We start from the raw sequence: 25777 nt of genomic DNA on the forward strand, positions 1-25777 counted from the left end.
ACAAAACAGGCTACACTTAAAGCACAACGAGAGCGGCGAACACAGTCGGCGATCGTCGTAAATCTGATCAGCGGGTCAAGCGCGTCGGCTTTTATAGAGCAGTCGTCGAATGTTCCAGACTAATCGTTCGGACCCGCGTGCCTTCCACAAAGTTCTACACCGTTCGCGTCAGGTGATGAAATCATATAACATAAGGTTCGGCGACAACAGACAGCGGATGGAAGCATCGATAACTTTCCAGAAACTTCGGATACATGCAGGCGCGTCCCACGCTGAGCGATTACATTTGTTAGGCGGCGAAACCTGCTTGCCCGATAAAGATAAGTACACGTGTCAATATATTGGCTCGCGCGGACAATCTGTCGCGTGCGGCACGAGATAGAGTGTCCGCCCCAGCTATGCAACTCACAGCGTCTTCGTCCTGATGTAAACTGTGTACCTATATAATCATGGTACAAAATATTGACAGGCGAAATGAAAACACGTATAAAGCTGCGCACAAACGTCGCATTGGGGAGTATCGTAATCGTCGGTGACGTTTTTTTAGCTGATTGCACCAAATCTTTAAAAATTGCCTGTGCCTAACCTATCCTAACCCGTGAGCTAAATTTTAACTCGATGAGGCGTCCATTACTTCTATGAGAAATCGGAATGCTTAATCTAATAATTACTGCATTTACAGTAAGTTGTTTTAATTAATTGCTTTACGGCAAATATCTTAATTTACGAATTGTAGCCGGTGAGTTCACAAGGCGTGTCCACTTGGAACGAATTCCCTGGGCTACACCAGTTTCGATAAGTTAATTTTCAATGTGTTCCACGGACTGCAGTGACGTTTCTGTTCCTCTCCTCCTTCAATGCATAAAACAGCATTTTCTTGAAAATGTAAGTGGAACTACTGTGCATTTTTACCGCAAGTATACCTCAAAACCGGTGCTATACGCAGAATTCGTTCAAAGTGGATATGCCTAGGAAACTCACTAGCTAAAATTCGTAGATTGAAATATATTCCGTAAATTAACTAATTAATCAAAAGTGTAATACGTAAAATTATGTTAATCATTTCATTAAGCGCTTTGATTTCTCGTACAGGGAATGGCAGCCTCATAGAGTAATTTAGCTGAAGGGTAACGATTGTACTATGTGCAACTCATAATTAAAAAAAAAATTGGTTCAGCTAAAAAAAAAAGATCCAATATATTTAGGTGCACGTCAAAGATCCCCAGGTGGTCAAAATTCATCCACAGCCCTCTACGGTGCGGCATCTCCCATAGCCGCAGTACGTGTTGCTTTGAAACTTTAAACCACATGAATCGATCCACGTCTGCTGCCCACACTGCCTCCTCCGATAGCGGAGTCATCCTGACAGCTAAATTTGGCCTCCTTAAGTTCTGAGAATGGTGACACTATACGTGATCTAACGCTTACGAAACGCATGACGCTTTTGTCTACAGAGCTTTCGATTACCGTGCTCGGGTGACGCAAAATACTGCATTCAAATGTTTTTGTGCCTCCCAGTTAACTGGAGTCGACGCGTGCGGAATGCATGCGACGGAGAACGGTATGTATACTATAGCACAAACGCAGTTAACTGCAGCGAATTTAATTTCTTGTCATGTAGATATACTGCGCGATCATAGCATGCAGCACGTGTATATACACACGTCATCGCGGCGCTAAAGTAAGTATAGCGCGTACACACGTGACGCTGATCGCCACCAGTGCTGTAGTAACGTGTCTGAGCGTGTATGTGTTCAATGAGTTCGCACTTGTAAAACTATAACCTTAGCGTCACGCTGCATTAAGCGTCGCTGCGACTATGTAATCTTTATTTTATTCCATGCAGTGATCAGCTAGTTGCCTTTATGAAATGGAAACGGGTGAAAGTGGGTGAAATAATTAGACGCAAGAAGAAACAGTTGTCGGGTTTGTGTGCACTGAACATTGGGCTTCTCTGTGACTGAAGGTCTCGCGAAGGCCTTTCTGTTTTATCGTCCACTTAGCTCGGCTTAGTTGCCCGCCTGATAACGTATACATATGTGTTTCTTGCAATAGCAAGTGGCGCCCCTCTGCACTCTTCCTATCGCAGGATTCTGGGCGCACGAGGTAAACGCCTTAGCCGGCGTCGACCTTCCGCTCGTTCCCATCCATCATCAGTACTTCATCACGAGCTCCATACCAGAAGTGAAGAATCTCAAGGTACAGTACCGGAATCAAAGCGTACATACCGCTGTTCCGTATGTGTTTATTTCGCATTGAGAGCACCTTAGCGAACAGCTGTTAATACCACAATCGGCGCTAATCCTGTCCGTCGCGCTTACCATTCGAAACAGAAACCCCCTCTTCGCCACTCCAAAATCGTGCCCGCCTTTCTCCTCTCTGAGGCCACAGCGTAATGCCGTAAGTAACTAAGCCAGCGTTACTAAGCAGAGGCTGCTAAACTAACGCAAGTTAACCTCAATTGCCCAGAGGGAATAATGGCGCTGACAGAGAGAGAGAGAGAAGGTGAAATGAAAGGGCGAGGGATATGCTATTGCATGCATATAGGAGTGCTGGGAAGTCCTGGCTTTTGGTCGACACCTTTTTCCGGGAGCCAGAACATCTTGACGACGTGTCCGGCTAACCTTCTCCTCTCCCACTTCCTGTGTTGCATGTCTCACTAATAATTTACGCTCTACTAAATCAGGACGCAATGTCCTAGTTTTGTTACATCGCATGAAGACATGGTATTAACATTGATCGCCTGTCTGTCAACACTGCGCAAATTCGGCATAACGACTGTTCGCTGCCTGTGTCGTCACACTAGAAGTCACTCAAGGCGCGCTGCTGAACTTTCTGCGTTTGAGTAGCTTATTACAAAGACTTTTCATACTCGCGCCGGGGTTCTCTACCTCCTCTATTTTCTTTTTCACGCGTTTTCTTTACGTCTGCGCCATTCTTGCCGTCTTACCTTGCCACTTTTTCCTTCCACAGTGTAGACTAGAAAGCCAGAAGCCTCTCTCCTGGTTAACCTCCCTGCCATTCCCATCTCATGGCTTTCTTTCTTTCTTTCTTTCTTTCTTTCTTTCTTTCTTTCTTTCTTTCTTTCTTTCTTTCTTTCTTTCTTTCTTTCTTTCTTTCTTCCTTTCTTTCTTTCTTTCTTTCTTTCTTGTTCTCACTCCCTGTGCGTGTGTGTGATGTAGCCTACAAAAGTCGCGGAGGTCTCAAATAACACTTTCTTTTTTTGTACGACACCTTCTCATTGCAGAAGGAAATACCCGTCCTCAGGCACCTGGAAGGAGGCTTCTACATGCGGCAGGAGCGAGACGGCCTGCTCATAGGTCCTTACGAGCACCAGGACAAAATGAAGATCTGTGACGACTGGGTCACCAACAGGGTGCCTCCCGGTGAGAAATCATGCTGTATACTCTGTAATAGCGGCTGCTATGTACACGTCTTTGCCGCGTTTTCTTCACATTTCCTTTATGTTACTCAGAAGGCGGGCGGGGTGATCCTGTTTCTTTGGCGCTGTCGATTGCGTGACGCAACAAGCTTTTGACGTTTTACTTAAAAGAAGAAGAACAAAAAACGGAAAGTTTCGTTCTTGTGTTTGCTGTGTTAGGCCGACTGCCGCAAGTCAAACGTCTCTTCTTGAGCACGAGTACCCACGCCGTCACTCGCCTCATACCATTTGAAGCACAATGTGTAGCATTTGGAGCAGGTTATCTCGCACACAACATACTCCCATCGATGTATTATTGGCCTCACTGAAGACAAAGTGGGGGGGGGGGGGGGGGGGGGATCACGACACTTTCGTGATCCTTGTCACGTCTCCAGTTTACGACTCCATGACTTTAGTTAGAGGGGAAGGGAGGTATATAGTTGGTTGACTAAGTCTAAAGTACTACGTTTCCCGGCGATTAAAAAAAATATATTGTGTTTTACGACCCGAAACTGCATAGCGGGTTATGAACTTACGAGGGACGCCGGAGTGGAGGCATCCGGGCTAACTTTAAACAACTAGAGTTCCGTGCACTCGGTGCACGGGACACAAATGTTTTTTTTTGTTGTTCTATGTTTTTTTTTCTATACCACCCACATAGGATGTGTCTGCCGCGGCTAGGAATCGAACGAGCGACCTCGCTATCAGTAGCAGAACGCCTGAACCATTGAGCCACCCCGGCGGGTATTAAAAAAAAAGATATGTTCGCGGAAGGAATAACAAATAGAGAGAGGACAATGGATCCAGCGTCTTTCCTATTTCTTCAGTAAACGTTCGCACTGCTGGAAAACACTGTATATAACTTTTCGCTGATAGGCGCATACCTGCCAACATGTAAACCATAAAATCCGAAAAAAAAGATAATCGCGCGGGCATAAAATTGGAAGAAGAGAAGTGGAAAATGTTATGCTTTTTTATTTCAAGTTTGACCTGAACCCACACCTTTTGTGAGATACGTACGCACTTGATAAACAACGATTTATCTTAGATACAACATACAAGCAGCAGAAAAAGGTGGAGGACGCTTGAGGTTCGCCTTAAAAGGAAGTTTTAGCTCAGGCCCAACTTCGACGCGGCCTATTCGAATACATGTAAAATGCAAGAACGCTTTTCTGAGATAACCCCTTACCTATTTTAAACAAATTTGTTGCATTTGAGTTACAACTTGTGTTACTTACAAGAAAGCAAATCTAGGAGCATGCGTGGAAAAGCCACCATGACAGATAGATCAAAAGAGCAAATCATACATTTAATTCTAAAATAGGAAAAAGTAATAAGGATGTCAGTTGAGAGTAGCGCCTTGTCCTTTCTCCTTTCTTATGCCACACCGTTTGCGTTAAATGTCGTTACGAATGTGCGCCAGCTAGCCCATCAAAGCATCCTGCCGAATTCGTAAACTTCAAGGGAAATTCGGGAGAGTTCACAGGTATGTTACACGGGCACTGCGACAAATCGCGCCTGTCTTCTCCGCGTGGCAGGCTTCGGCAAGGAGCTGTTCAACCCCGACCTGGACCGTCTCACTGATCACATCGAGTCCGCCATGGAGTTGGTGCCGGCGCTGAGGACGGCTGAGATCCGCACCACGGTATCCGGGCCCATCACGTACACGGCTGACAGCCTGCCCTGCATCGGACCCATGCCCCGATTCCCGAACTACTGGGTGGCCGTTGGATTTGCGTGAGTGCTTCCTCTACACATCGCTCTCAAATCTGTATTTTACTGAAAACTGCTGATTGCGCTCTGGCTGCTGTAGCAACAATGCGAACAACTCTGCATGTGGAGCAGAATTTATCGACTTTTACATAATGCGCTTGCCACGATCGGTATGGGATGTGTAATATAGTAGACAGCGGTACCACGTTGAAAGCCCGGGAAGCGAGGAAATTTAGTTAGCGGCTTCTGTGTTTTACTGTGCAAGTACCAGTTAAAAAAGATTACGATTAATGTCCCAGAGCATAGGAAGATTTGATGTTGTAAGCGTGACGTCTTGTCTCTACGCCATAACTTTCAACCTTCGCGACAGAAGTTGCCTCGTCAGCAGTAAGATGTAAGGCTGCCCCTTCGACAATACAGATAGTGTAGTGAGGGCAGGACTTCACATCACAAACTAAAGAAATTTCTGTCGGTACAACGGCAATTTCTGCCGTCATGACAAATGTTTCTGATTTGATGACAACAGTTCGTTACGAAACAGGAAAAACATTTTTATTGTTTCCTGTCAAGTTGTTTTTTGACTGATGTATGTGTGGTGGCTGCGTATTTTCAACACATCCTTGCCAGAACATTTCATATAGCTTTAGTTTATTTCTTCGCTAGGGCAAGTGTATAACAGAAAGTTATACAGAAATACTAACTTTCGCATTTTAAATTACAGGTACGGAATCATTCACTCCGGAGGAGCGGGCCGGTATCTGGCGGAGTGGATGACGAAGGGAGAGCCGCCTTACGACCTCGTTGAAACTGACCCGGGTCGGTTTGGAAAATGGGCCACGAGGTGAGTCAATCGGAAACAACTTCACACTAAAAGTGGATTCCGCGACGAAGCGGCACACTACGCGTGAGAAAAGCGGGGACCACGGCAGCGCTCATAAAACACACGAACAGTCCTCCCATATATGCTCGAATTTTTCGCAGACTGCAGCTGGCGAATAGTCTCCTGTCCTCGCAGTTCTTACATTGGACCTTATTGGTGTTGCGCTGCTAAGCACGAGGTCGCGGGGTCGAACCGGGCACCGGCGGCTATATTTCAGTGGCTGCGGGATGCAAACACGGTCGCGTACGCTTGTTAAAGACGTTAAATACGGTAAAGGAGGCACGTTAAAGAACCCCAAGCGATCAAAATGAAATCAGAGCCCTTCACCGCAGCGTCCCTCATAACGCATTGTGCAATTGCGGGACTTTCAACCTCACAATTCTATTATATTTTTAATATTGAACCATTTCCTTGTTGTTGTTTTCTCGTGGTTCAGGGTTCCGAAAAGTCATCATTAAGGTCACGGCGAAGAAACGGATTGATACTGAAGCACTTTTCCCCTCAACCATTTGACGTGTGCGACGAAATCTAGCAAGCACAACGCGACTCGGAACAAGTGTGAGACTCCGAGATCTCCTTCCGGGAACGACGCGCCACGTGGCAGATTTCGGAGGCCATGTCGCATCTGGTTATACCCACTGGTGGAGCGCTTTGCGAGCAGAAGGAGCTAGTCTGTGAGCTAGTTTGCTTCGGTTCGGCAGGTAGATGCTAACTCACCGTTGCAACTAGACCCGAAGCTAGCAGGCATACCTACACGCATGCATGCTCGCTCGCTCAGTGGTCAACGAGTAGTGTTGACCGCAGACTCAGTGACGTCAACAATGGTGAAGGCACCCCAGACGAAATTATATTGGCTGTACAAGCGACAACTGACGAATAAATAACCGAAACCTAATAATATTTGCGAGAAATTTCTGAGGCCCCGATTACGGATCAAACTTCAGCGACCCTGAAATCTACAAACAGTTGCGTCTTAGACAAAAACAGATCTGCAACGAATATACTACCTGTGAGTTAGTAGATGCTAACTATACGCCTGTTTGATTCCTTGCGTGTCAGATTTTAATATAAGCACAAAAATAAAATCTATAACGACGAGCCACAACGTTCATTCATTCTTTTTTTTAATCCACTTAATACATTAATTTGAGCATCATGCCAGGCGAAACGCCGGGCTAACATCTCCAGCATCTGATTAAAGCTTGTTTCTCTCCCTCTCTCTCTCTCCCCCTCTTAATTCACTGCAGGTCGTACCTGTTCTCCAAGTCGAAGGAAACGTACGGCATGAACAACAGCTTCACGTTCCCGAAGGAAGAGCGCTGGGCGGGCAGGCCGACGGAGCGGGTGAGCGGCATCCACGATCAGCTCGTCGAGCGAGGAGCCGAGATGGGATTCCACGCCGGTGAGCACCGCGCGTTTCGCTTGTTGTGCGCGTACAATGATATTCGCATTTCATATCCATTCGCACTTTGCATACATTCACGCTCCCCCACAAGTGAGATGGACCAGTCGAGAGCGTGCTACTGCCACCGTCTTCCTCTGTCGTTACAATTGACTCTACACTAAACACTGATGGGATGGGACAGCTCGCGGGCGTAGCCTGGGTGTAAACTCCAGTCCCGTTATTAATGCCAAGTGCGTTCACTCGCGGCGCTGCTCTCCTTCACGCCCCAAGGTTGGGAGCAGCCGGCATGGTTCTCGCAGCCTGGTGACGTCAGCGGCTACCAGCCTAGTTTCCGGCGCAGCAACTGGTTCGAGCCCATGAAGCGCGAGTGCCGCAGCGTCCTCGACAGCGTCGGCGTCATCGACCTGACGCCGTTCGCCAAGTTTCAAGTGACCGGCAAGGGAGCCAGTCGATTTCTCGACAAGCTTCTGGCAAACAAGCTGCCAGCGGTGAGTCGGCGCATTCCTGACAGGAGAAAATGTGGCGGGTTCAAAACTGTAAGCGCAGAGGTAAAAGAGTGTAAATGCGGTACAACGTCTCAAAACGCAGCATGCGTGCGGCGTCAACCGTCCTTGACACTTTTTCCTAGGCACAAAAATATATCTGATCACTCGAAATCACCTAGGCACTAAATGCCTGTCATTAAGGAGGGTGCCGTCGGAATACGTCATTCTAGGAAAGCTGTAGTTTTTAGCGATAAAGGAAACACTACTTATGTTTCAAGATGACAATCATTGCAGAGAAAGTAGGAGGGATGCGATGTACATGAGAAGGGAGACTCAGTGGCACCGCTGCGCCATTAGACAACGCAGAAACTTTTTTTCGGTATGATAGCACCAAGAATTTCAGTTTTAATTCGATATTTTCCTTCTACATAATGTTCCTAATTCATAACTGCGCAGACAGCAAATATTCTGTCATGAACTCCTCCTCTGTGAACCATCAGTTTATGAATAGTAACACATGCGTAGTTAACACATAGTATTAATCTATGTATTAGGGCAGGTAGTGACGGCGGATCCGGATCATGAGACGAAAATATTCAAAAGAATAAGAATGGGCTGGGGTGCGCTTGGCAGGCATTCTCAGATCATGAACAGCAGGTTGCCATTATCCCTCAAAAGAAAAGTGTGTAATAGCTGTGTCTTACCAGTACTCACCTACGGGGCAGAAACCTGGAGGCTTACGAAAAGGGTTCTACTTAAATTGAGGACGACGCAACGAGCTATGGAAAGAAGAATGATGGGTGTAACGTTAAGGGATAAGAAAAGAGCAGATTGGGTGAGGGAACAAACGTGAGTTAATGATATCTTAGTTGAAACCAAGAAAAAGAAATGGGCATGGGCAGGACATGTAATGAGGAGGGAAGATAACCGATGGTCATTAAGGGTTACGGACTGGATTCCAAGGGAAGGGAAGCGTAGCAGGGGGCGGCAGAAAGTTAGGTGGGCGGATGAGATTAAGAAGTTTGCAGGGACGGCAGGGGCCACGATTAGTACATGACCGGCGTTGTTGAAGTATGAAAGAGGCCTTTGCCCTGCAGTGGGCGTAACCAGGCTGATGATGATTATGATTATGATGATGATGATCAATCTAAAACCTGAATCTGAGTCAACCATCCGATTCTACCAATACACGCAAGTATAATCGACCGCATACGCAGCAACGGGCGAATCTTTTCAAATGACAATGAGGGCTCGTTCCCTGCCCCTGATCTGTGCAGCTGTGTTAATCGACGTGTAGCCCGGTAAATATATATCTCTCCACAAAGTCGCGCGTGTCGCAATGGCGCGCAGGTCAACTCCATCAACATCTCGCACATGCTGACGCCCAGAGGTAGAGTCTACGCCGAAGTGACGGTGACCAGGCTGGAGGAAAATCGATACCTCATCATCACGGGATCCGGCTCGGAGCTTCACGACTTCAGGCAAGGCTGCCCCGAAGTACAGAAGCATTTGTGATATCCTGTAATCTTGCCGTGGCCCGACACCTGCTGTAGGTTTCTTTCCCCACATCGATAGCCTAAACCTTCATGAGATAGCGTCCAGTCCATAGACGCAAGGTCACCTCGAATTATCCGTGACATTTTCACGAGTTCGCAAGGTCAGACGGACCGTCGGAACTATCTGCGCATGCTTATAAAGAGATGAGGGCAGCTGAGAGACATTATCAAGCAATGGCAAGCAGCACGTGACAGTATAATGCTCCTGGATACGTACGAGTATACCATAATGCCAAACAAAGCGCCGCATATCATGCATTTGAGGTCACTCTCTTGCTGAACACATTTCTCATAAAGATTTGCGTCATCGTTAAGCGAATTAGAGGCGCACCGAACGAGTCCAACCCAACTTCGATGAATATACAGTATCAAAAGTTAGAGAACAACTTCTGGCTACATTTTATAACAAAGGCTTGCATCGTCACAGCCTGGGCTGTCCGGCAGGTTATGTGCCCTAACCAAACGCAATGAGCGCTTTGAAAGCCACCAACATTCCTGGCGCAGGTGGATGGACGATCACCTCAGACTCTGGAAGATGGACGACGTCAAGATTGACAACGTCACGGACAGCGTAGCAGCGCTCGGCATAGCGGGTCCGCATTCGGCCAACGTCCTGGCGTCGCTCACAGACGTGCCGCTAAGCGACGACAAATTTCCATTCCTGCACGCCAGGGAGATCAGCGTTTGCGGCATTCCCGTGACCGCCATGCGGGTATCCTACACCGGTAAGCCTATGACGTCTCTATCTATCTATCTATCTATCTATCTATCTATCTATCTATCTATCTATCTATCTATCTATCTATCTATCTATCTATCTATCTATCTATCTATCTATCAACCACCCGATTATCTATCTATCTATCTATCTATCTATCTATCTATCTATCTATCTATCTATCTATCTATCTATCTATCTATCTATCTATCTATCAACCACCCGATTATCTATCTATCTATCTATCTATCTATCTATCTATCTATCTATCTATCTATCTATCTATCTATCTATCTATCTATCTATCTATCTATCCCGCTCGAGAAGCGTCTGCAGCATCAGGCGGGCCGTGGAGTGGTGCGGGTAGTACTAGCTAGCTTTCCTTGCATCGAATTGTCGCCCATTGCAGGAGGTGCGACACATGTTTACGTTCGCTGATCACATCGTGGTGCACTAGTTACATGCGCGGAGAAAATCGGGAATGCCGTTCATAATTTACGCTCCAGCTTTTACTGAAGCTCACGTCTCCTATAAAGGCAGCTTCACCTCAGGAATTGCAAGCATGCGGTGGTGCACTCTTTAGGACTTTAAAAAAAAAAGGAGGGGGGGTAGAAAAATTAAAACTGCATGCAATTCCTTTTTTATTCCATGTCGCGAAAGTGCTCCTGTGCCTCTGCTTTAAAAAAAAATTAATTCAGTCGTGCCCCGTCCACGTGCAGAATTTGGTTAGCTACCAATACTGTTCATAAACCGGGTCATCCATAATAACAAATGTTGACGCGAAACAAAGAAGGTTTTTTTAGAAAAAGCACCATAATTAAGATTTGTTTCTGCGCACTGCACTGCGTACTGAAATTTAGGTTAGAAAAAATATTCTCAAGTTAAACTGACTGTACTGGTCACCACCACATTTTCAACAATCGCAAGCGCGTCATGGGGCCACGAGGGTTGTGACTGCAAACTTTGCATTGATGTAATTCCCAACGACGCAGGTTTCACTGAAATAAATTCATTGTATCAGAAGAGAAAGAGATGTGCCGTATGCAAAGCTATAGATTGTTTACGAAGCTAATACGTAGGTAAAAAAAAAATTATGTCGCCTGAAAGACGTGGGAAACCCAATTTTCGTCTCAGGAACACGTACGCTTCGGAGGGCGCCTGAGTACCGGAGCTATCACGTGGTTGTCGCGGCAGTACAGTCACTGACCAATACTGCCGTGTCGACACTTATACGGGCACTGCCGCCGGCAGAACGTCGCCCGAGTTTCCCCGCCAGTGTATGCGGGGCCTTCGGCTCCTTTCATTTATAGGAGACCATCATGTCAACGCTGTTCACATCGACGTGACAAAAATACATGGGCTTCTATTTATAGGAGACCACCATGCCAACGCTGTTCACATCGACGTGACAAAAATACATGGGCTTCTATTTATAGGAGACCACCATGCCAACGCTGTTCACATCGACGTGACAAAAATACATGGGCTTCTATTTATAGGAGACCACCGTGCCAACGCTGTTCACATCGACGTGACAAAAATACATGGGCTTCTATTTGTAGGAGACCACCATGCCAACGCTGTTCACATCGACGTGACAAAAATACATGGGCTTCTATTTATAGGAGACCACCGTGCCAACGCTGTTCACATCGACGTGACAAAAATACATCGGCTTCTGCGGGCTTTGTATGTTTCCGTCCTGTCCACTGTCCAGACTTACATACAGACTTAAGTTTACATATTAAAGAGCTGCAAACTGATTTACAAAGTTTGGTACCCGCATAAATTGTCCGTAATCCGAGTGGTCTGTTTATCAACAAAGGCGATCATGAGAGGGCACGACTGTATACTAATACTGCGCTATTTGCGCCCCAAAGCCTGCGCCGTACCTATCACAAAGAAACATCAGGCCACAACAACCACGTGATTCGGCTCTAGTGTATGACGTAGTAGTTCTGCGGAAGCACCCACGTTCTGCGGATCTGCGGTAGCACCCACGAAACAACATCCGGCGCTGTGCGAGATCCACACGATTCTGCAATCGGAAACGGGGAAAAAAACCTGGCCGGAAACCGTTATAGAGCGATACAAACAACTCTGTCCCCTTCGCATCTATTTTACAGCTCTTAGATACTTTATCCTGTAAATAAAGCTTTGTCCAAACGAAATGCATTGTTAAACAAGAAAACTGTCAGCGGGAAAACAAGGTTGCAGGAAAAAGTAATGAAGTAAAAAAAAGGAGCAAAGCCTGTTCTGCTGTCAATTGTTTCTATAGTTCTTTCTGCAGTTAAGCTTCAAGAGAGAAAGAGAGAGAGATGATGTATAGAAAGGCAGGAAAGTGAATCAGAGAGAGAGGTTCTTGTTGGGGAAGGAAATAATTGGGGTAAAGTGCAGTGCAGTAACTGTCTCTCAGATGAGGACACCTCAACCGCACTGCACAAGAGGGATAGGGAATAGAAAGAAGGGTGAAATAGACGCGGCAGCGGCTGCCCAGACAGCGCGCGTGGGCAGGTTGTTTACATTCGCTTATAAGGCGCGGTGACGCTCCTAGTCGTGGCGAAGCAGAGCTTCCTGTGCGGCGATAGCCGCGTCGCACATCTGTCGGACGTTGCTGTCGATGGCTGGGCACTGGTCCAGCACGGCACGGAGTGCAGCCGCGAGAACGGCTATGAGTGCGTCCCTGGAGTCGCTGCTTGGTGCGGTTTGTGAGCCGCGTGACGGCTCAGGAGCGGCCGTCTGGGTGTAGCGGCCACGCAGGGCGTCGCTGTAGGATCGGCCCTGCGGGGCGCGAGCATTCTTCGAAGGGGTGGCTAAATGCGACTCGTGCGATGTGACGCCGGCCAGCTCAAGCGCTTTCTTCCTCGAAAGGGGCCGCTCGGACGAAGACAACAGCACGGCCGCCTTCCTTTCGCGTTGCCACTCTGGACAGCTCGGCTCTGTCGAGGGGTGTCGTCCACCGCAATTTACGCAGCGTGCCTTCTCCGCGGGGCAGCCTCCTGTAGGATGCGATTCACCGCAGCGGAGGCAGCGGGCGTCGCGGAAACGGGTGGCGCCGGCGTGTCCGAAAACGCCGCAGCGGTCGCACTGTAGCGGTCGAGGAAGACGGGCACGAACGGCGCGCAGCTGCTTAAAAAAAATGGCTGTGGCTTAGGTAAGGTTAAGCCCAGGATGCGAAGCATACTAGCCTTTATTTTAGTTGTTGAACCACTGTTTAGCCTGGTGAACTGCTGTTGCTTGGCTATATTTGGTTCGGCTAGACGAAGAAACAACTCATGCATTACTTCTTCGCCTTCAAGAGTGGAACGCGACAGCGTTCCCGTCGACCCGCCAAGGGGTGTAAGACAATGGGCTACAGGGCAGCGACTACGCGCCCCGCATTGGACGCGGTGAGCGTCGAGCAAAGCAGCGTTCGGCGCGGCAACGAAATGTGCGCCTGAGCAAGAGACGCACGCCTTAGAAACAGCACGTTTCTAAGGCAACACCGCATTCACTAGAGGCGCTTTTGTACCGCTTTGAAGCGTTGTACTCGTGGCTCAGTGGTAGCGTCTCCGTCCCACACTCCGGAGACCCTGGTTCGATTCCCACCCAGCCCGTCTTGCAAGAGTTGAGCCAAAGCCACTTCTCCTCTGTCGTGACGTCACGGTGTCACGTGATTTCATGGTCACCGCCGCGCCTGAGGAGCTGGGTTGAGCCCTCGTAATATGCTTCGCATAAAAGCCGCACGCTTGGAGGCACGACACTCCCGACGAAAGTGAGGGTGACGCTCGCGCCACTCCGCGAGCATGACAGCACCGCGACGGGCGCTTCCAGGTTTTCGCGCACTGTGCAGGCGTCGAAAGAAGGGTCGACCCCATGGATGACACCCACACAGGTGTTGTTGTGTAGTGCCTTGGGGCGCACCGTCACGCCGCCGAGGTCGCACACTTCGAGGAGGGGCGCCAAGTCGGCACCGCGCATCACGTCGGCAGCCACCACATTCCGGCGGAAGTTGACGCGAACGCGTCTCACGCCTGGCACAGAGGAGAGCTGGGCAGCGATACCGTCCCGTGTGAGTGCGAGGAAAGTCGCTTTGCGCCCGGTGGGACGGTAGAGTACCGTGACGTCGGTATCGCGGGCGACGCCGTCGTCAACGGGTGGGGCGTGCGGCTCGAAGTCGACGAGCCGTCGGCGACGGCGTCTCCTTCGTGCGGCTTGTTTTTGCTGTGCCGCTGCCGGCTGGCAGGCTTGGGCATCCTCGGCGGCCGCAGGCAGCAGCGGAGGATTTTCCTGGTTGAGCTCCCTTGATCCCCCAGCAGCTGGAGCAGGGGTGGGCGCACTCGGCCGGCTCTCGTTGGGCGAGGGGCCGTCAGCTTGGTCGTCGTCCGTGACGGTGGCAGGCACCGCCGCCGAGCACGAGCCCTCCCCCGCCGCAGGAGCGGTGGGCTCGATGTTGGTGAGTGGGGGCGACGCGCAGGCCGCCGGCGACGACAGTGATGGGGAATCGGGCCGGACAGGACGTGCCTCGGGCGAGGTCGTCGCGTCCGTACGGGAGGACGAAGTGTCGGTACCAATCATGCTTGCGGTTGGCAAGAAGAAGCTGCCGGCGCTCTCGTCGGTGTCGCCGATCGACGCGCAGCTGGCACCGTCGTCGGTGGAGGCAGCCGAAGTGGGGGCCTCTGCGGTGGTGTCCGTTGAGGCGGACGGTGCGGCGTCGTGGCCGCTGGAAGTCGTCTTCGGCACATCAAATGGAAATGCGCGGAAGGGAGTGTCCGAGGATGATGGGGCGCGCGCGGTCGGCGTCGCAATCTCTTGCGAAGGCGGGCATGACGGCGTGGAGTCCGTCGAATCAGCCGACAGCGCACGCAGCGTACGTGCCTTCAGCCCGCGCTTCCATCGTAACGCGGGAGGCGATCCGCCGGTGCGTGGTTGTTGTCCACGCGGCTGGTGCTGCCGGGCCCGTCGGTGCTCCGAGTCGTTGAAGCCAGGAGCTGACTTCTTCGGCCTCTTCCGATGCTGCTGCTTCGGAGCGTCACCCATGAGATGGGGCCTCCGTGTAGCAGCGTGGCTCAGGAAATCGAGCCAGCTGCCGTGCGAGCCCTGAAAAGGGCTGCGCTCGTAAGCGCGGTCGAAGGCGGAGACGTACGCGCGCAAGAAGTGGCGGGCGAGCCGTAGTCGTCGGAGCGAGGGGCGATGCGACCGCTCGCTTCGAAGGTCCGGTAGCGTCTCAAGTGAATCAGAGGCAGATCTGGTCGGCTACCCTTTTCAGAAGGGAGGGAATAAAATATGAAGAGAGAGTAGGGGAATGGGAAGAGAAAAAGAAAAGAGAAATAATGAACTATAAACCGCATACACAATCGAGTGGTAACAGGCAGTCTTCTGTAACTCTATCAAGTACGTATGTAGACCTTACAAGCTTGAGCAGCCCAGATTCAGCCTTCCGCGCGGAGTTACTCAGTTTAGAGCACCAGCTTAAGCTTTCCGTTCTGATAGCAGACGATTGTCCCGTCTGTCATGCAGGGCGCTCATCGGAGAGATGGAAAGAAGGTGTATGAATGTCTCGTCACACCTGAATGCGTTGTACGTGGGTGTTCGCTGCAGGAGTGCAGAAATAGCGTCTAGGTTACCCACCCGCGTGACGTTCTTTTCTTCTTCTTTTTTTTTGCATTTTAGGTGAACTCGGATGGGAGCTCTATCACGACAGAAAGAACGCCGCCGCACTGTACAACCAACTGCTCCGATTCGGCGAGCCCTACGACATCAAAGATTTCGGAACGTACGCTCTGAACAGCTTACGCATCGAGAAAGGCTTCAGGCTTTGGGGTGCCGACGTAAGTAAACAGACAAGTGCATAGATGTGCTTGTTGTGTATTTATTTATTTATTTATTTATTTATTTATTTATTTATTTATTTATTTATTTATTTATTTATTAAAGACGAAGGTCTTTATTGGCGAGTTACCCCACTTTCCCGTATGGGGTATTTGTTTCTAACCTCTTTCGTAGGTCGATCCCTGAGATAGTGCAGTCTAGATAAGTGCCACTGGGGCCACCAGTATGTGGTACTGGGTATGCGGCACTGGGTGTGTACATACCTCCGGGGCCACTGGATGCGTGATGACATTGCGTATAATGGGGCCACTGAGGTCACTTGGTATGCGGTGACTATGATGATGATAATCACGAAAATTACTCCAGAACCGATGACTGTCGGCAGTAAAGCGTTAGCATTGAATCAATGAAGCGACGTTACGTATTGCCATCGCCAAAACGGGGCACGTACGAGGCGTGTATGAGGCGTGTACTGCAGTGGGACTCTTCTTTCGCGCTTCCCTAAGAATGCCCAGTGCCATCTAGCGCCGCCGCAGCGAAGCTTGCGCGTGGCCTCCAAGATGCACGGAGCGCCGGTGCGTTGCGTACGCTGAGAAACGCGTCAGCGGCAAACGGACTCCTCCCTCGCGCTTCTTTCTGGACGCGCTGCGTCATCCAGTGACACTTCCGAGGCACTCCGAGTCAAGAATCGTGGCACGGCGGTGCCTGCAAACACTGGGAATCGTTCCCTCGCTTGCCGCACACTCAGCGGCACATATTCAGTGACCCAGGTTGGCGAGAGGCTCATTGAAAAGCGGCCCACACTCAGTGCGTTCATGGCGCAGCTCGCTAAAGTGTTGGCGTGAAAGGCTTTTATTGAAAAGTGGCACAAAGCCAGTGCATTTGCGGCGCAGCCTGCTAATGTGTCGGGTAGCTGTCCTCGAAGAACCCTTGTGACGTGCGTGCGATTCCGCTCAGTGTCGGAGAAATTTAAGGGATCTTTTTCGCCATTGTAGAACGGCGCATTCCCAGTGGCACATATATACCTAGTTACCCAAGTTGGCGTTATATACGTTCATTGAAGAGCGGCACACACCTACTGGCACATACGCAGGAGCCCAAGTTGCCATCAAAAGAGGTTCATTGGAGACCTAAATGACCGAGCGGCACACACCTAGGACTTTAAGTCAGCGTCAAAGAGTTTCTTCGAGCACCGGTTTACTTACCCAGTCCTTGAATGTGTAAAGAGCAGGGCGCAAAGATCAGGGCAGAAGAAGAACACAAACGACAAGACCGGCGCCACTCGCAACGAAGTTTATTTCCGCAACAAGCCTGCCTTATGTACGAAATAAACTTAGTTGTGAGTGGCACCGGTCCTGTCCTTTGTGTTCTTCTTGTGTCTTGACATTTGCGCCCTGCTCCTTACACATTCAAGCATGAACCAACTAGCCCAAGCAAGAGTTTTACTTACCCAGTCCAGCGTCTACAGTGTGACCCATGTCGGCGTGAAAGAGGTTCGTTGAAGGGTGGGACGTATGCACACATTGCCACATACTCAGTGACTCGAGTTAGTCCGATGGTTATTTTCGAACCCTGTTACCTCAGCACAGCAGCCCGATGCGCGAGCACTGGCCACACAGTGACTCAGGCAGGCGGGAAAACGTTCAGATGCAAGCATACATAGACACAAACATATAAACATACCTATAGATAGATAGCCCCTGGAAAGCGCGTGAAATACCCAAAGAATGCTTACGCATTAAAATTCGGAAGGTGAATTAACGTCTTGGTGACGTCGATCAAACGTTGCAGTTCCAGCGCGCCTCTCGCAATAAATTATTTGCTTCATGCGCCCATTCTAGCCCCAAGGCTCGCTCAGGAAGTCTGTGTTCTATTGACGTCAACTACAGGTTGAATCGCCTTCCATTTTCTTTCTTTTACTCGAGGCTAAAGAGAATTTGCTTGTATACAGGCCTCAAAGCAGCTTTAGCATCATACGTTTGCGTTGTAGTTAGCAATTTTGAGTGCTCTTATTCTGTTTTGCGTCGCCCCCCCCCCCCATCTCTTTGTTTAACGGTTACCGCTGCCCAATCCTCCGCGCGTCTGTAGAGTTTCAATGTTTATGTATAAGTTCTCGTGTTTTCAAACATGTTCATAGATGACTGTCGACACCAATTCATTTGAAGCCGGTCTCGGACCATTCGTCAAGATGAAGAAGGCCGCTGATTTCATAGGGAAGGCCGCTCTTCGGCAAATCCTGAGCGAAGGACTGTCGCGAAAGCTGGTTCACCTCGCCGTGTACGCCCCGGAAGTTGATCCAGAAGGGAACGAGTCCGTCTGGTGTTCAGACAAGGTAGGTGCATCGCAAGGAGAAGGCCATAATCAGCATTAACGAGATCCTTGCGCATAGGCGGAGAGTTTTCATTTTTCCGAGGGGGGGGGGGGGGGAACCAGCTTTCCGAACTCCATATATATATATATATATATATATATATATATATATATATATATATATATATATATATATATATATATATATATATATATATATATATATATATGTGACGCAGGAGACATGGCGGTCGTGCGCATCTCTGTTTATTGCAAACCTCGTCTTACTCCTCCACCACTTTTGCACCGCACCGTCCTGTTGCGATTCGTTCATATATATATATATATATATATATATATATATATATATATATATATATATATATATATATATATATATATTATGTGACGGCGTTGTATGAGTATATACAAGACCTCATAGTCCGAGTCCTCTCGGTGGTGTATTTGTCATTGTCGCACACTTAGCTATCACTAATACTGCTTCGCCTTTCCGGCGAAACTGCAGCCTCTCTCTCTCTCGCTCTCTCTCTCTCTCTCTTCTTTTTTTTTCTTTTTCTGTGAGTCCGAGTATAAGCGCTTCTGCGCATGACTGCTCTTGATTCCGATTTCGAGTGAATCCGGCTTGCCCTTATTTCGGTTACTGAGTGTATTATACAGTGTTCCCCAACTGTCACGCACCAAGAGTTACAAAAAGAGCAGTTGCGTTACTCGAAGAAAGCCTAGTGCATATTGTTTCCAGTACTGTGGTGTAGCCGCCAGTAATTTTTTCGTTACTGAGAATTAATTCGGTAATTGCAATGAATTGTCTAACTCGAGAAGTACTGTTCTAATTTTCAAAGTGTCAATGAGGCATTTGTACTCCAAAATTTGCACCCCAAAATGACACCTAACTGCGGTATTTTCAGTGATATACTAATAATTGCGTACAATTCTTTTCTGACTGGCAAAGAAACCTCACGAAGTATGAAAAAAACCCCGTGAGTGGCACTCCCACCGCATCATAAAGCAGCGCCCTCAAATAAGCTGCATTGCCTGTCGCAACCCGAAGAGACAGCGCATCACCTTGGTAATGGTACGGAAGGAGCACCAACAGCAGGTTTCGCGGCTTCGCAGCTATTCCTTCCTCTCATTTCTACGTCACACTTACTGTCCGTCTCTCAAGGCCGACTGATCACATTGACAACGGAAGTTCCTTGATAACGCGGCCGAAGCGCCGCTCTGACCACGCACGAAACGCTAAAAGCAATATGATAGGCACAGAATGTTTCGAAATCCCGGTTTTGCTCGCGCCGCATCGAAAGAGTGCGCACGAAGCTGTATTTCAGGCCAGAAACTTTCGGGCCAGATACAGCGCCTACCCTCCCCCCCGAAGCCTTGCGCGCGACGGAAGGCGGCGCGCTTCCTCCCCGCTTTCTTCCGTTGTGTGCGCGGGATTGCGCCGCGATCACCGACTCACCCTCCCACGTTTTCACTCGCACACACAGCATACGGCACGCGGCGACGATTTTATCGCCGCTGGACTTTATACGGAAGCTCACGGCGACGCCGACGGCAGAAATACGCCTGCAGAAATGCGCCTGGAAGGTCTATGTAATTGCTATCGCAATGAAATCGCGGAATCCCCTAGACGAAAATGAGCCCCCCAAAAGCACGCCTAAAATGATCGTTCGAAATCCCGTGCCTTCCAGGGGAGAACATGAGCAGGAGCGCTGCCACCCAATGACACAAGAGCCCCCTGGCAGTGTCGAGAGTACTCGAGAGGCTTGATTGCACTTCGCACTGCATGCACTTGATCGCATAAAAATTAGAGTAGAACGGAAATAAGACGACTATACTGCATCAGATCGTTTTGTTTCCCTTGTGTTTTGCTTCAGCCTGGGTGCGCGAACAATGGCATCAGCAAATTGCAGGGATTGGATTGATGTTGTGACGAGCAAAGCTTGCGACACCTAGGATTGCATCTTGAGGTCCCCATCACGTTCGCCGTCAAAATCACGGGGATTGGCCGCTCAAGCAAAGTGTTCCTCTTCTCGCCGAGGTGTCCGAAACATACGACAAACCTACAAGACAAAACACTTAGAACGAGGCTATAGGAAAGTGTGGACGCCGATTTAGTGCTATCGTTGCTGATCGGCGACCAGTGGCTAGAGCTTAAGTTCAATGTCCACCGCGGTCCCCGAACACATGCTTTACAGCAAAGTGGCAGCTGGAAGGCTATAGGAAATCTTGCGACCACTCTCAAAGCTGTTTCTTAGACCGCAACGAGTGTTTCATTGGCGCAATAGAGGGTCGCGATATCACTTCTCTACTGCTCTACCATCACTTTTCGACGTCTCTGCACCTGTTTTGCCGCAGGAATGCGCCATAAATAACTGCAGCAGAGTGGCAACCGTATGATTTGCCATGAACTTTATGACCACCTACCCGCTCCGCATCCACCCTTTCCCCCACCCTTCAGAAGAACACTTTTCTAGTCTTCAATATGAGCCATTCATATACAATGCGTACTGCCTTTCACTTAATTCCTACTGTCGCGTTTCCCAATCGCCCGTCCATGGCACTTAAATTTCTCCTTACGTACGACGAAACCGACCATTTGATGCCCTTGTGCAGGTTGTCGGGTACACGACCTCGGGATCTTACGGAGTCCAGTCCCAACAGAGCCTGGCAATGGCATATCTCCCAATGTACCTCACAATTCCAGGAAGCGAGGTGCAGGTGGAGCTGCTGGGGAAACTCTGCTCGGCCACGGTATTGCCGTCGGCACCCGTTGCAGTGCAAGTCAAAAGGAGGAAACCACCCAGAACAAGCAGCTGATTTGCAATGAATGACCCGCATACATCACTCCCCATGCTAATGCACGTACTCACGAAGATTCACACGATGAATAAACGGATATGTGCAAATTCCCTTTTCTGAAAAAAAAAAAGCTAACCCGATAGCTGGTCTGGTCTAAGCCTGGTCTAATCGCTTGTCTCCAAAGCGCTGGATCAACGCATATATCACTCCCCATGCTAATACACGTGCTCACGAAGATTTGGGCGATGAATAAACGGATATGCGCCGATTCACTTTACCGAAAAACAAGGTAAGCCTATAGCCCACTAAGATGTCAGCACAGCCAGGTCTAACCACGTGTCTCCAAAGCGCTGGATCAACGCATACATCACTCCCCGTGCTAATGCACAGGCTCACGAAAATGTACTCGATGAATAAACGGATATGCGCCGATTCACTTTTCCGAAAAACAAGGTACGCCTATGGCCCACTAAGATGTCAGCACAGCCAGGTCTAACCACGTGTCTCCAAAGCGCTGGATCAACGCATACATCACTCCCCATGCTAATGCACAGGCTCACGAAAATGTACTCGATGAATAAACGGATATGCGCCGATTCACTTTTCCGAAAAACAAGGTAAGCATATAGCCCACTAAGATGTCAGCACAGCCAGGTCTAACCACGTGTCTCCAAAGCGCTGGATCAACGCATACATCACTCCCCGTGCTAATGCACAGGCTCACGAAAATGTACTCGATGAATAAACGGATATGCGCCGATTCACTTTTCCGAAAAACAAGGTACGCCTATGGCCCACTAAGATGTCAGCACAGCCAGGTCTAACCACGTGTCTCCAAAGCGCTGGATCAACGCATACATCACTCCCCATGCTAATGCACAGGCTCACGAAAATGTACTCGATGAATAAACGGATATGCGCCGATTCACTTTTCCGAAAAACAAGGTAAGCATATAGCCCACTAAGATGTCAGCACAGCCAGGTCTAACCACGTGTCTCCAAAGCGCTGGATCAACGCATACATCACTCCCCGTGCTAATGCACAGGCTCACGAAAATGTACTCGATGAATAAACGGATATGCGCCGATTCACTTTTCCGAAAAACAAGGTACGCCTATGGCCCACTAAGATGTCAGCACAGCCAGGTCTAACCACGTGTCTCCAAAGCGCTGGATCAACGCATACATCACTCCCCATGCTAATGCACAGGCTCACGAAAATGTACTCGATGAATAAACGGATATGCGCCGATTCACTTTTCCGAAAAACAAGGTAAGCCTATAGCCCACTAAGATGTCAGCACAGCCAGGTCTAACCACGTGTCTCCAAAGCGCTGGATCAACGCATACATCACTCCCCGTGCTAATGCACAGGCTCACGAAAATGTACTCGATGAATAAACGGATATGCGCCGATTCACTTTTCCGAAAAACAAGGTACGCCTATGGCCCACTAAGATGTCAGCACAGCCAGGTCTAACCACGTGTCTCCAAAGCGCTGGATCAACGCATACATCACTCCCCATGCTAATGCACAGGCTCACGAAAATGTACTCGATGAATAAACGGATATGCGCCGATTCACTTTTCCGAAAAACAAGGTAAGCATATAGCCCACTAAGATGTCAGCACAGCCAGGTCTAACCACGTGTCTCCAAAGCGCTGGATCAACGCATACATCACTCCCCGTGCTAATGCACAGGCTCACGAAAATGTACTCGATGAATAAACGGATATGCGCCGATTCACTTTTCCGAAAAACAAGGTACGCCTATGGCCCACTAAGATGTCAGCACAGCCAGGTCTAACCACGTGTCTCCAAAGCGCTGGATCAACGCATACATCACTCCCCGTGCTAATGCACAGGCTCACGAAAATGTACTCGATGAATAAACGGATATGCGCCGATTCACTTTACCGAAAAACAAGGTAAGCCTATAGCCCACTAAGATGTCAGCACAGCCAGGTCTAACCACGTGTCTCCAAAGCGCTGGATCAACGCATACATCACTCCCCGTGCTAATGCACAGGCTCACGAAAATGTACTCGATGAATAAACGGATATGCGCCGATTCACTTTTCCGAAAAACAAGGTACGCCTATGGCCCACTAAGATGTCAGCACAGCCAGGTCTAACCACGTGTCTCCAAAGCGCTGGATCAACGCATACATCACTCCCCATGCTAATGCACAGGCTCACGAAAATGTACTCGATGAATAAACGGATATGCGCCGATTCACTTTACCGAAAAACAAGGTAAGCCTATAGCCCACTAAGATGTCAGCACAGCCAGGTCTAACCACGTGTCTCCAAAGCGCTGGATCAACGCATACATCACTCCCCGTGCTAATGCACAGGCTCACGAAAATGTACTCGATGAATAAACGGATATGCGCCGATTCACTTTTCCGAAAAACAAGGTACGCCTATGGCCCACTAAGATGTCAGCACAGCCAGGTCTAACCACGTGTCTCCAAAGCGCTGGATCAACGCATACATCACTCCCCATGCTAATGCACAGGCTCACGAAAATGTACTCGATGAATAAACGGATATGCGCCGATTCACTTTTCCGAAAAACAAGGTAAGCATATAGCCCACTAAGATGTCAGCACAGCCAGGTCTAACCACGTGTCTCCAAAGCGCTGGATCAACGCATACATCACTCCCCATGCTAATGCACAGGCTCACGAAAATGTACTCGATGAATAAACGGATATGCGCCGATTCACTTTTCCGAAAAATAAGGTAAGCATATAGCCCACTAAGATGTCAGCACAGCCAGGTCTAACCACGTGTCTCCAAAGCGCTGGATCAACGCATACATCACTCCCCGTGCTAATGCACAGGCTCACGAAAATGTACTCGATGAATAAACGGATATGCGCCGATTCACTTTACCGAAAAACAAGGTAAGCCTATAGCCCACTAAGATGTCAGCACAGCCAGGTCTAACCACGTGTCTCCAAAGCGCTGGATCAACGCATACATCACTCCCCGTGCTAATGCACAGGCTCACGAAAATGTACTCGATGAATAAACGGATATGCGCCGATTCACTTTTCCGAAAAACAAGGTACGCCTATGGCCCACTAAGATGTCAGCACAGCCAGGTCTAACCACGTGTCTCCAAAGCGCTGGATCAACGCATACATCACTCCCCATGCTAATGCACAGGCTCACGAAAATGTACTCGATGAATAAACGGATATGCGCCGATTCACTTTTCCGAAAAACAAGGTAAGCATATAGCCCACTAAGATGTCAGCACAGCCAGGTCTAACCACGTGTCTCCAAAGCGCTGGATCAACGCATACATCACTCCCCGTGCTAATGCACAGGCTCACGAAAATGTACTCGATGAATAAACGGATATGCGCCGATTCACTTTTCCGAAAAACAAGGTAAGCATATAGCCCACTAAGATGTCAGCACAGCCAGGTCTAACCACGTGTCTCCAAAGCGCTGGATCAACGCATACATCACTCCCCGAGCTAATGCACAGGCTCACGAAAATGTACTCGATGAATAAACGGATATGCGCCGATTCACTTTTCCGAAAAACAAGGTAAGCCTATGGCCCACTAAGATGTCAGCACAGCCAGGTCTAACCACGTGTCTCCAAAGCGCTGGATCAACGCATACATCACTCCCCATGCTAATGCACAGGCTCACGAAAATGTACTCGATGAATAAACGGATATGCGCCGATTCACTTTTCCGAAAAACAAGGTAAGCATATAGCCCACTAAGATGTCAGCACAGCCAGGTCTAACCACGTGTCTCCAAAGCGCTGGATCAACGCATACATCACTCCCCGAGCTAATGCACAGGCTCACGAAAATGTACTCGATGAATAAACGGATATGCGCCGATTCACTTTTCCGAAAAACAAGGTAAGCCTATGGCCCACTAAGATGTCGGCACAGCCAGGTCTAACCACGTGTCTCCAAAGCGCTGGATCAACGCATATATCACTCCCCATGCTAATGCACAGGCTCACGAAAATGTACTCGATGAATAAACGGATATGCGCCGATTCACTTTTCCGAAAAACAAGGTAAGCATATAGCCCACTAAGATGTCAGCACAGCCAGGTCTAACCACGTGTCTCCAAAGCGCTGGATCAACGCATACATCACTCCCCGTGCTAATGCACAGGCTCACGAAAATGTACTCGATGAATAAACGGATATGCGCCGATTCACTTTTCCGAAAAACAAGGTAAGCATATAGCCCACTAAGATGTCAGCACAGCCAGGTCTAACCACGTGTCTCCAAAGCGCTGGATCAACGCATACATCACTCCCCGTGCTAATGCACAGGCTCACGAAAATGTACTCGATGAATAAACGGATATGCGCCGATTCACTTTTCCGAAAAACAAGGTACGCCTATGGCCCACTAAGATGTCAGCACAGCCAGGTCTAACCACGTGTCTCCAAAGCGCTGGATCAACGCATACATCACTCCCCGTGCTAATGCACAGGCTCACGAAAATGTACTCGATGAATAAACGGATATGCGCCGATTCACTTTACCGAAAAACAAGGTAAGCCTATAGCCCACTAAGATGTCAGCACAGCCAGGTCTAACCACGTGTCTCCAAAGCGCTGGATCAACGCATACATCACTCCCCGTGCTAATGCACAGGCTC

The 25777-nt window shown here is 49.0% G+C and overlaps 1 protein-coding gene across 3 annotated transcripts in view; it reads left to right on the plus strand.

The window, feature by feature from the left end:
• LOC135914166 (dimethylglycine dehydrogenase, mitochondrial-like) overlaps positions 1–21224 on the plus strand; it is a 48857-nt gene extending 27633 nt beyond the window's left edge. For all 3 annotated transcript variants that reach the window (XM_065446934.1, XM_065447012.1, XM_065447080.1), the window contains 11 exons: positions 2090–2199; positions 3248–3386; positions 4960–5158; positions 5856–5975; positions 7262–7416; positions 7690–7907; positions 9255–9385; positions 9965–10185; positions 15831–15988; positions 18127–18321; positions 20934–21224. In XM_065446934.1, coding sequence (XP_065303006.1) covers positions 2090–2199; positions 3248–3386; positions 4960–5158; positions 5856–5975; positions 7262–7416; positions 7690–7907; positions 9255–9385; positions 9965–10185; positions 15831–15988; positions 18127–18321; positions 20934–21137 — 1850 coding nt within the window. In that variant the 3' untranslated portion in view covers positions 21138–21224. The remainder of the gene's footprint in view (positions 1–2089; positions 2200–3247; positions 3387–4959; positions 5159–5855; positions 5976–7261; positions 7417–7689; positions 7908–9254; positions 9386–9964; positions 10186–15830; positions 15989–18126; positions 18322–20933) is intronic.
• The last annotated feature ends 4553 nt before the right edge of the window (positions 21225–25777 follow it).

Source organism: Dermacentor albipictus, chromosome 1, assembly GCF_038994185.2.
Source record: "Dermacentor albipictus isolate Rhodes 1998 colony chromosome 1, USDA_Dalb.pri_finalv2, whole genome shotgun sequence".
In the NCBI taxonomy this organism is placed as follows: Eukaryota; Metazoa; Arthropoda; class Arachnida; order Ixodida; family Ixodidae; genus Dermacentor; species Dermacentor albipictus.